The sequence below is a fragment of the Alosa sapidissima genome, chromosome 8 (genome assembly GCF_018492685.1).
Source record: "Alosa sapidissima isolate fAloSap1 chromosome 8, fAloSap1.pri, whole genome shotgun sequence".
In the NCBI taxonomy this organism is placed as follows: Eukaryota; Metazoa; Chordata; class Actinopteri; order Clupeiformes; family Clupeidae; genus Alosa; species Alosa sapidissima.
Genome location: NC_055964.1, coordinates 6,002,380 through 6,014,930, shown reverse-complemented (window position 1 = coordinate 6,014,930; position 12,551 = coordinate 6,002,380). Strand labels below are relative to the sequence as shown.

At 44.8% G+C, this 12,551-nt stretch overlaps 1 protein-coding gene across 1 annotated transcript in view; it reads left to right on the top strand.

Moving 5' to 3' along the window:
- Positions 1–680: 680 nt before the first annotated feature.
- Positions 681–12,551, top strand: part of LOC121715654 (GDNF family receptor alpha-2-like) — a 96,898-nt gene continuing 85,027 nt past the window's right edge. Inside the window, exons 1-3 of the mRNA XM_042101530.1 lie at positions 681–847; positions 8,289–8,314; positions 11,118–11,447. Coding sequence (XP_041957464.1) covers positions 681–847; positions 8,289–8,314; positions 11,118–11,447 — 523 coding nt within the window. The remainder of the gene's footprint in view (positions 848–8,288; positions 8,315–11,117; positions 11,448–12,551) is intronic.

Sequence of the window (12,551 nt, the reverse complement as noted above, 5' to 3'; positions counted from 1 at the left end):
CAGACACATACGCCATCACACACAACATCACACCATCGTGATCACTCTCACTCTGAAACATTCAATCATTTTCAGCAAATAACCTATTTAAGGTGACATATAATTCTGTGTGGGGATGGGAAAATGAAATGGAAATGATCAAGAGACAGTCACCCAGAGAAGAGAGAGAGAGAGAGAGAGAGAGAGAGAGAGAGAGAGAGAGAGAGAGAGAGAGATAGATTTGTCCATCATCTAACCAACTCTTTTTGATTTGGTCTGTGCACACGTCTTTACCCTGGATAACCTCAGCTACTTGTTGCGACCAATGCAATGCAAAAATGGCAAAGCATCAAGTACTCCACCCACAGGAAAAGCAAAACAAAAATAACAAATAAAAAATGAATGCGAGGAGGATATTTAAACACTAATGTCATTACGGTGACTACAGAGCTTAATCACATGCAACCCCCTGAGACAGCAGTTCCTCTCATTTAACCCCCCCCCCCCACACACACACACACCCCACCACCACCAAACAAACAAACACACACACAGACACACACACACACACCACCACCACCATCCACCCACACCCACACCCACGCACACACACACACAAACACACAGATATAACCCCTGGGGGCCTACATCAGCACAGTTTCATATATCTGATGTTATCCAGTCTGATAGTGGAGTACGCGATGTGCTGCAGACTGGGGCTCTGGCTCTGCTGCATGGGCCCTGGGGCCCCAGGGGCTGATCCCCGACAGGGAGCCCAAAACAGCCCTGCTGGCCGGGCCAGTGGGCCGGGAGGATGGGGGGCGGTGGGCCCGAGTGACTTTGTCAGCAGTTATCAGCAGATATCAAAGTGACGTCTGATGCCCTGGAACAACATGGGGCCAATAACACCACCCTCTCAACCACACACACACACACACACACACACACACACACACACACAAACACAAACACACACACCCATTCCATGCCCTGCCTCTGACCCCATGGCTGGCAAGGCAGGGTTGATGATGAAGGGATTTTGGTGTGCCAAATCCTTCACCTTAAGTGAACACTAGAGGAGGAAGAGGTCAGTTCTGCTATACAGTGATATGTATAACTTACAAACAAACAAACACACAAACAAACAAACATACACACAAACAAACACACAAACAAGCAAACACACAAACAAACAAACACACAAACAAGGAGGGAAATGTGTTTTTGGGATGCTGTTGTTTGTTTGTTTTTCAGAGATTGTGATGTGTTTGACAAGATAAGGGAACTCAATTACGTCATCAAATATGTCCAGGTTTGAGACAATCTGCAATGCAAATAAATAAATGATATTAGATTAGTGGACAATACTGTAAAAAGCACACTCTATGAGATTGATCACTGACATTGGCAACGCACGCACGTTCACACACACACACACACACACACACACACACACACACACACACACACACACACACACACATACAAATAAATAAACAAACAAATACACTTACTCTAGAGACAAACTCCACTCCTGGACTCCTCCACAGTGCTTGTCATTGTGAATCAGGCTGCTACTTTTCTGACTGGCTGGAAAAATTTACATTAACAGGAACAATGCATGACTCAGATCACTAGACAAGCAGTCAGGCGCACTGGAACGGAAACTCCATTTTGCCTGTTGGAGCCAGTGTGCGCATCTGTGTGTGTGTGTGTGTGTGTGTGTGTGTGTGTGTGTGTGTGTGTGTGTGTGTGTGTATGTGTGTATGTGTGTATGATATGGTGTGTGTGTGTGTGTGTGTGTGTGTTTGTTTGTACAGTATGTTTGTGGCTCGTGTGTGTCTGTGTGTGGCTTTTGCATGTGTGTTTATGTATGTGTGTGTGTGTGTGTGTGTGTGTGTGTGTGTGTGTGTGTATATTTGTGTGTGATTTCTCATGCTGTTTAAAATAGGTTTCCCCAACAACCTCATCATTAAGGAAGGAAGATAACTGACAGAATAAAACACAAAAACAGTGAAAGAATGGCTCATCACTCTGTATCAAAGAATAGATTTTGTCACTTTATCATTCCTGTCAACATAAAGTACAGTAGTAGCCACAGAATACTGGCTCAGTTAAATGAAACATACTGTAATACTACAAGCTCTCTGACAAGTAAGATAATTCTCCATGCAAGAGTACGTTCTCTTCAGTCAAGAGTTAGACTGCAACAGGTCAATGCCTTCCTTGAATTGATCCAAAGTCTGTTTCGGCTGCAACAAAATGGACTCCAACACTGCTGCAGCTTTGCCTATGAAATCACATGGGAATATATTAGAGACTGGGGTTCTGTTAGTTTTAACTGAAGTCTAAGCATGCATTATGAATAACTACACGAAATTATTCACCACAACTAAGAGAGCTTGTCTGCTCACTGCAAGTGCCGCACTCTAACACAGACTCACCAGAAGTGACACACACACTGTCTGCACTTGTCAGGATATTTGATCAAAAGATATAACTTGCTGTTTGGCTTTCTGTGCATGTTAACTCTCTTTCTGCATCTCGCTCTCTCTCTCTCTCTCTGTCTCTCTCCCTCTCTCTGTCAACTTGACATTTGTTTTATTCTGGCAGTCATGATAATCAGGGCACTGACTTCTTCCAGGAATCTACTGAGGCTCTGAACTTTGAATCAATAGCAGCGTCTTAGACATGCTCTTTATGATCCAACACACTTTACGTTAAGCAGAAGGGTAAAGGGGTTCTTTGACTGGTCCCTACAAAATTGAGAAGTCCTTGCTGTCGGATCTGATTCACTGGCAAAATGCCCCGCTGTGCAGGTACAAAGTCTGTGCATATGTACACACACACACACACACACACACACACACACACACACACAGAAAGAGACAGACTCACACACACACACACACACACACACAGAGAGACAGACACACACACACACACACACACACACACACACACACACTGATTCCCTCTTACCTCTCTGAGACCATATGGGGAAATTTTAAGCATTTCAGATGAACAAAAAATTAGGCAGCGATATAGTTTTATGACAGTGAGAGGAGATGAAAACTACATGGAGTTCTATATTCAGTACAGGATTGTCTTTGCTCGTGTGGATAGAGATGAAATACAAAAAAAGGGGGTGGGGGGTATGGAGATGGAGAGAGCAAGAGAAAGTGATAGAGAGAGAGAGAGAGAGAGAGAGAGAGAGAGAGAGAGAGAGAGAGAGAGAGAGAGAGAGAGAGATGATTTGTTGAGTGGATACTTTTCTGTTCTGGAAGAGAGGTTTTTCAAGTACTATTATTTATCCCAATTAATAAATACTATTATAAATCAACACAGCTCACTGTCTCTGTCTATCCAGTGCTGCTCCTGCCTTGGTGGCATCAAAAACATTGGCCTATCCCAGGCCTGTTTCCATTGCTCCGGAGATGATAGATAACTCCATTTTGACACAGCACAAAGTGAAGAGACTTCCTGCTGTTTTGATTTACGGTAATACAATTCCCTCCCTTTTGAATGAATGATGCTGCAGAAAGGATTATGAAATTATATGATGAATTAGGCCAGAGCTGAGCTCTGTCTGCCCTGATGGGCCATCCATTTAGGAGCGACGTTGCCGTGGAACATCCATCGCGGCAGCATTACCGCTGCCAACCACACCCTCGCAGAGTTCATGAAGTTCAGCTTTGCTTCTCTTTAAGCTCAATTACAGCCAAGCATATCGTCCAAATCAGTATAGAAGCAAGTAAACAAATAACACAAACAAGCATATCAATTAACTACTTAAGAATATGTGTTATTATTTGCTAATGACTTATTTATGAATTCGATAGAGTTGATAATAATGAGTGCGGTCATTAGTCGGGGATGATGATAATTATGAAAATCGGGATGATATAATGAGTGATGATGATGATGGTGATGATGAGGAACACAAATCTGACAGAACACAGAAGATGGACAGGCACGGAAGCCCTGGAGACGAGAGACGAGAGAAAGCGAGGGGAAGCGAGAGGGGGGAAATGAGAGACTAGTGAATGGAGATCCCAGAATAGGCTTGAGAAACAAGATCTGCTCATTTGTCTGACTGCTGACATTAGACGAGGTGATCTGCTGCTGAGGATAGAGAGAGCTCGGGCGGAGCGCCGAAGCCGCAGCTTTAGACAGGACGGAGAAAGAGAGCGCTCTAAATATAGCCCACGGTACTCCACGTTCCGCATGGCCCAGACACAGACACTTTGGTTCTCTGATGTTGCAGTGTACATCACTAATGTGCACACTGAGCCCCCCCCCCCCTCTGTCTTTCTCTCTCTCTCCCTCTCTCTCTCTTTCGCGTGCTCAAAGATATGCCATTGAGCAAAATGAGAAATATTAAGTATGTTCTGCTGGGGTTATCTTTATGCTAAAACGCTCTTTTGCTCTCATCAATTTACTGTGCAGGCAGTCAGAACGAGTATGGCTGTAGGATATTTTGTGAATTTATTCAGACTTTTCCACCCCCACTGCACACACACACGCACGCACGCACGCACGCACGCACGCACACACACACACACACACACACACACAAATATACATACACCCCCATCGTAAAACGTGCTACAATTTAACTAATGTGACTCTGTTTCCCGAGGCCTGCGTTTCAGCACCATCATAGTTTGCGCTCATTCCCTGGAAGATCTGGTGCTCAAGGATCTGATCTGGATGCTATTTTTGGACGTATAATAAGCCGCCATGGTAGCGGCCCCCTGCCCCACAAGTCTAAATTTGGCCCGGGTGCGTTTTTTAAATCCAGCAGATGCTGCAAGGCACCACACTGGCTAAACTCTCCTGCTGCCATACCATGCAGACGGGGCAACAAAAAAAAATCCACCTCCAAAATCCAAACCCCCCTTCCTCCTCCCCAACCCACTCCTACCTCTCCTCTCCCCCAGTCTGCCCTCCACCCTACCACCCCCGTACTCCAGCCAAGGTCAGACTCAGACAGACAGCAGGCACATATGTGTGGTGTGCAGATCGAGAGAGAGAGAGAGAGAGAGAGAGAGAGAGAGAGAGAGAGAGAGAGAGAGAGAGAGAGAGAGAGAGGGAGCTGCAGAGGCTGAGTGAAAAGTTGTTGCAGGCCTCCATGGAAGCTTTGCGGTACTACACCACTGTCACACTTGAGAAACACTGAGATTAAATTGGGAGGCGGTGGGTGTGGTGGTGGTGGAGTGGGCCGGGGGTGTTGACATCCATCTCGTCTGCCATGGTCAAGCAAAGAACAGTTGTCTCTCTGGGAGGAATGCACTCTTGGTTAATTAAACTCTTCCTCTCTTACTCCCTTTTTCATTCTCTCTCCCTCTGTCTGTCTCTCTCTCTCTCTCTTCCTGTCTCCCTTCCCATGAACAATAAAGTCTGTCAGGTTTTTAACATGCTCTCCACACCCTACAATGCCACGTGGTCTTTCTAACGCCCCCCTCTCAGATCCCTCTCTGTCTTCCAGCCCCATTGTCTCACAGTGGGGGTGCTGGCTCATAGATTTATGTGGAGCCTGGCATTCAGACAGGCAGCCGCTCAGACGCCCCACTGCTGGGTGCACGCTGGCAGACCCCAGCGCATTCTGACATGAGAGCCACTCTAGGTATGACTGATGCTTCCAACGGGCGCCTGCCACTGCTCCTGCATGCTGTAATGTGTAACATTATCTAGCCAATACAGTCTTTCTCCATAATGCATATGCCCAAAGCACCTTATGTGGCCATGAGGACTGCAGTGAAAGGGGGTAGGGGGGTGCCCTCAAAAGCGTGCACATTCATGTTCACTATCCTGCACAGAAAAAAAGTTTGTTGCTGGAAAATGCTTGCATCAGTTTCATCCTTATTGTTATGTTTTTACTGAACCTCCTGAGCAGAACTTTAGCGAGTATAGGGATACCCTCTACTACAAGGCCACAAGCTAACTTAAACGACAAGATCTGCTAAATATGCCTACAAAACATGTTCTTATTTTTTCCACAGATGGTAAAGAACCACGTGACTGACACCACTGATAGCCAATGAACTATGGACGTAGCTTACAGTACATACCATACATATATGTTCTGAATTCAGTAAACTCAAGGATCCGTTTTCTTTCCTATCAAACGCAAATTATAATGCATTCACTATACCTCTGGAAAAATCTCTAGCTTTTTCTCTTGTCCAACTTGCTCCCGAACAAGACCACAACCTGGTGTACTTAGCCCCGCGTCACGGCGCACAATATGACTAATTTCGCCGCTGACACTAAAAAGTCAGAGAACCCGCTCAAGCCTGGTGAGTAGTGGCCATTGCCGCGGGCTCCCCTTCGTCAGACCGCCGATGACAAATGGCTGAGGGACGTGTGTCTTCTATCGGCGTATGGAGACGCATATAAACCACATCAATATTGCCGTACTTTCTGCTGTGGTCCAGTGCAGACGTGGCGAGGGTCGCAAGTGTCTCATTGCATCTCAATCACGGATGTTAAACATAATGTAACTAACACCCACGAATAATTTGCCTGCCATTTAAAAGCAGGACAAGCTTTTGAATGTGCTTGTAAAGGACAATTCATGGTTAATGTGCATGACCACAACAGTGTTACACACTTTCATTTAATGCACAGCGTGTCTATATGAATTAGTTTCTTTTGAAATAGAAATAGAAAGCCAGATGTTGTGGAAGTTTCAAATGTTCTATACGCTTCCCATGAATAGACTACATTCTGTCCACTTCTGCGTTAAAACATCTTGTAAATTCGGTAAGTAGGCTATGTATTTGTAAACTATACAACATAGACCATTTTGCACAGTACCATACCCTACGCACACCCTCCACTTAAATCTCGCATGTGGTGTGTAATGCCAAGATAGCTTAAAAGTATACTCCTTCCCAAGCGCAACCCACCAACAGCTATCTGCACTCCATAAACAGACTCGCTTTTTAATCAGTTTAACGGTCACCAGATAGAAGATCTCCATTGGAAATTTAGTCGGGTAACGCAGTTCTTATTTGTTTATTAACCCTTTTCAATTAACTCATCCGCTGCCAAATCATTGTATGGGATGCCCGCTTGCAGCGTTTCAACCTTTCACAGGCGCACCCCATACAGGAAACTGTTCCGCTAAATCGTGCACGCCCTCAGTGATCACTGGCTAAAACGCACCACTCTCCTACCCGTGCAAAGTTGACCGTCGTTGGAATATCTGCGGGGGAATTTAACGGAAGTCGTTGGATGTGGTGGAATATCACCTTGGACCGCGACGCAGCCCCGGATCACTGAGCGGCACATGTGAACGCTGCGTCTTCGCTTGCGTTCTGTTGATACGGCAACCGCATTTGGAAAGATGAGTCTGTCAGCACGGCATCCAGAATAACGTTACAGCAACGTTTCAACTTTTGGGTTGAATTCCTGTATCTCATTTTGGAATTTAGAAAGTTTTGATTACCTTTTAAGACAGTGGATGATTTATGTTTGGTGTTTGGCAAGGTTTGGAGTTATGCTTGGATATTTTACAATTCAATGCGTCGAGACCACCTTGGAGGGCTAACGAGCAACAAGGGAAAGAAATAAATTTGTTTGGACGGAAGAAATTGCATTGGAGCAGCATTATTTTCAGCTCCTTAAGGATACCTTGTTAGATTTACCAGGATGTATTTCTATATGTACGGTTTACTGCTGTTGTTTGGTAAGTAAAGTTTCCCATTCCCTTCTCCTTTTCACCGATACATCGAATTAAATGTAATGGAATGTAGTTTCCAAATGGAAGCTAAAACGGGTTCTATTTTTAAATCATATGTGGATGTATTTCATTCTTTATTTTAATATATCTGTTTATAAAGGTGACATGAAATACACATGTTTGCTACTAACATAGACGTGTTCACAAAGCTTTCTGTTTTGTTTGGTCTGATGGTTATTTTAAACAGTTTCTAAGTGATTGCCTTTTGTTATATTTCTGTGTAGGACAACGAGTTGATTGACTGTACATGCCAGTGCTCAAAGTCACATTATATGTGCGGACATCAAATTATGCAAGAGAATGGATTGAGCGCAGTGCCTCTAGCAATTCTGTATATTCACAGATACACGTAGAGATGTTCATCTGCATTTCCTCAACAAAATCACAAATCTCTTGCCTTTTGAAGGTCTCTGGTTGATTTTGTTGTTTTTTTATGTTGGTGTCTTTAAATACGATTCCTTCAAACACAGTGTGATTGGTTAAAGTTAATGATCTGGAATGATGTCAGGGCAGTCAGATAGTTGTTCTCAGGAACTGAGCGAAGGTGAAAACCTTCAAGGTCACAGGCACTGCGCACCGGCAGAGGTAAGACTTCGAAAGTCTCAAGACATAGACCTTACTGCATTATCTCGGTCAATGGCATAGCCCCACAAAATAAACACAAAATACATTTGCACCCTCTCTCTCTCTCTCTCTCTCTCTCTCTGACTGCTTTGCATACAACACAGCAGCCTATATAATTTCACCAGTTCTGAGTTCGACTCAGTGTTTTGCAATTTAGTGTTTTTTTTGTATTGTACCCATACACAGTGAGCTAATAAAGCCACGAAAGAAAGTGTACGACAATGAACAAGATAATATGCACGTTTGGATAGTGTGGCTAGCAGTTTTTTCAATTCAGAGTTGGTGTAAGGGTCATGAGTTTGGTCTCGCACGGGTTCATGCTGTTTACTCGAGCCCGCTTTAGCCACGAGTCCACTCATACCTGTAGGTGTCACTGGTGACCAGCCCCACACGTCTAGTCTTGTTCAGTCTAGAATTTAGACAACAATCCTACTTAGCTACTGATGAGCTGCTTATGTTCTTCCTAAACAATTTAAAACGCTTGTTTGGAGTTTTCAGAATAAATCATTTTGTATGGGGCATGTTGTCTAGTCTTGAACCTGACATTCAATCAATCTTAATTAATAATTAATCGTGTTGTACTTTTGACAGCACATTCCTTGTTTGTTTACTCAAACCTGGTCAATAAAGCTGATTCGGATTCGGATTAAACACTTTATAATTGGGTTTTCAAAATTATGCTTCAATTGCAACAGCTTTAAGTAAATCCTTTTCTGACTAAATTGACAGCCATTTCTGGCATTTAATTCCGCATTTGAAGAAACCACGTCGTAATGACATTGCATCATCTGCCACATACATCAGTTTGGCCCTTTCCAAATTAATCCTGATATAGTCCCCCACTGAAATGATTTGTAGCATTGGAAACAAATCTCTTTTCTACAATCTTAGACTGCAGTCTACCAATGTCTGTCTTTAACATAGATTATTTGCTCTGTCAGTCTGGGCCATGAATGGGGGAAAGACATGGCACAAAAGTTTCGTATTTTGGGGTGAGAGTGTGTCACTTTCTAAGACAGAACACAACTACAATGGCTCAGTTCATCTATGCCACTTCCTATACCCCAGTTTGACATAGCCTATCTGACATTTGGCTCATGGGGCACCGTTCTCTGCCACTCTGAGACTGTGAGCTATGCACTGGGCCATCATTAAAAAGCCAGGCTTACTCATGCAAGCGATTCTCAGCCAACAGATTACACAAATGAGCTGTTCTTCTCTGCCGGAGAGAGAGAAAAAACCTGGCATATAACAGTGAGATAGCTGTAGTTCTAGTCACTGATGAGACAGACACACCCGCTCGACTTCCTGGATTTGGTTTAAGCGACAAACGAGAGAATGTCTGTTTTTAGCTCAATGAGAGCTCAGAGTGTTGTTGTTTTGCTGGTTTGTCTGTTTGTCTGTCCATATATTGCGTAGTGCCTGTGATATTTGACATTGTTGTACATGTCTGCACGTCCTGCAATGTAAAGTGTAAATGTTAATCAGGTTTCTAGGATAAGTATACTTGCGTATACAGGGAATTTGGTCTCTGCATTTATCCCATCCGTGATTTAGTGTACACACAGTGAGGTGAAGCACACACTAACCCGGAGCAGTGAGCTGCCTTGCTGCAGCAGTGCTCGGGGGGAGGTGAGGGGTTAGGTGCCTTGCTCAAGGGCACTTCAGCCATTCCTACTGGTCGGGGATCGAACAAGCAACCCTTGCCATTTGAAGCCCGATGCCCTAACCAGTAGGCCACGACTGCCCAACACAGTGTGATGATGATCACAAATAATACCTACAGTGGACCATTTCCTTTAGCTTAGGGTTTATTTCATATGAAGCCAGTAGCAGTCTATTAGGAACCCATCCTCGCTGGCTCGTTTAATTCTGTGATTTACTCCATCTTATATTTTATACATTTCCAGCATTCCACAAGAGAAATAGGATAAGATATGTAAAGAAATAGAGCTTTAATCTTGCTGTTTTGGGAGTGTTGGTATGGTATGGCATACCCATCGTGATTTGAATAGTGGTCTGTCTTGTTTTTGCATGTTTGGTTATGCCCATTTTATGGCTGAACTATTTTTCTTGATGATGGCATGCTAAACAGTTGACGTAACACATTTCAATTTTCTCCTCTTTCTCCGTCCTCTTGTCTTCCCCCTCTCTTATCTCGCCTGCCTTTACCTCTCCACTCCCCCCTTCACATTTCACTTATTCCTGCCATTACCTCAACTGTCATGTCCTGTCTCTTCCTCCACCCATCATGTCTTTCTGTACCTCCATCCCACCACCCTCCTCTTCCCTCTCTCTTCTACTTCACTGTACCTTTCTTACCATTCTCTCTTCTCCCCTGTTCTCTTGACCCCCTCTGTGCTCATCTTGTCTCATCCCTGTCCCATCCCCTCTGCTCCTCTCTCTCCTCCATTTTTACTCCTTACCTCTCTACTCCTCTTATGTCTGTTCCATCCCCTCTTTTTTCTTTATCAATCTCTCTTGCACGTGCCATGTCCTTCCTATATTCCATCTTCTCTCTCTCTCTCTCTGCTTCACTCCTTCTCTCATCCTCTACCTCATCTGCTCTATTGGCATCTTCTCTCCTCTTTTTAATCATCATCTCTCCTTTCCTCTCCTGTCTTCATTCCTGTCCTCTTATCCCCTCTGCTGACCTCTTCCCCTCTCCCTCTCTCCTCTCCTCCTCCTTTCACCTTCCTCCTCGCCTTCTCCCTCTCTCCTCTCCTCCTCCTCTTCCTCCTCCTCCTCCTCCTCCTCCTCTCAGACAAAGTAGTGTTTTCCTCTGCTAGCTCCTCTGGCCTGCCGGTGCCCGTCGTCCAGGGCCTCGGCGTGGATGGGGACACTCCGGTGGACTGCCTCAAGGCCAACGACATGTGCAACACCAACCCGCAGTGCAGCTCCAGCTACCGCGTCATGCGCCAGTGCCTGGTGGGCCGCGACCGCACCAGCATGCTGGCCAACAAGCAGGAGTGCCAGTCCGCCATGGAGGTGCTGCATGACAGCGCCCTCTACAGCTGCCGCTGCAAGCGGGGCATGAAGAAGGAGCTGCAGTGCCTGCAGAGCTACTGGAGCATCCACATGGGCCAGAGCGAAGGTGAGCTGACGTCTTGTGCTGATGGAGGACGTTGGAGGTCTGTCCTTTACCCATAATGCTTTTCTGTGCCTTGTGGGTGTGGTGAAATGTTGATTAGCTTGCTTTGGATAAAAGCATCTGTTAGACATCAGTTACCTTTCACTCTCTTTTTCGATGTCTCGTCTCTGGTCTGCTCCTTTTTTCATGCTGTGGTGAGACACATCCGTGTCTCTGGTGTTCGACCTCTGTTGCTAATTTAACCACAACCTAGTGGCCCAGCTCAAAATGGCTGCGTTTGACCTTTCGGCCTCCCGCCTCCCGAGCTGAAAGCCGCCCTGCTCTCTTCTGAACAAGCTGAAGCCTGCTCATCTCCCCTGTCTGTGTGTGACACACACACACACACACACACACACACACACACACACACACACACACACATAATAATTGGCAGCCAGGTTTCCCCGTTTCTTTTGATGCTCTTTGGCTTGTTTAGATGGCCCAGACACACTATGTCCAAACTGCGTACATCTGGTAGAGCTACGCATCTCTTTTCTCATGGTGGTGGAGGGAGAGAGCACAAAGGAAAACAGCCGTGAGAAAGGGGCAGCAGCAAGCAGACTGATCTTGCTCAGTCCAGCAGATATGTAGGGCAATAGATCGATTGGACGGCCTATTGATTTTCAAGTTGTTGTTCTGTTGACCATAGTTAGACAAAGTAAATCATGGATACTGTGACAGCAAGATGAGGGGAAAGAGATTACGGATACATAAAGACTACACATGTGTTCATAAACCTGTGCCTGGGAGATGAATAGTTTCGTAAGAGCTTTGATACCTGCAAGATTAGTGCATAAATCTGATTTGAGAGTGCCCTTAACTTGTGCCCTGGACAAGTGGAGCATGCATTTCTAACATCAAACCACACAATGTTAATGGATGAGTTTTGTTTATTATTTATTAATAATTTCGCTAATGAGTCCTCTTGTTATAAAATAACATCTGATGTTTGAGTCCAGTGAAGTGGTTGCTATCGGTAATGTAAGAAAAGTAAGAACTAGATAAGTGCCTCACACAAATCAATGAGTTACACTTGAATGCTGTGGTTTTAAAATGCACAAATCCACA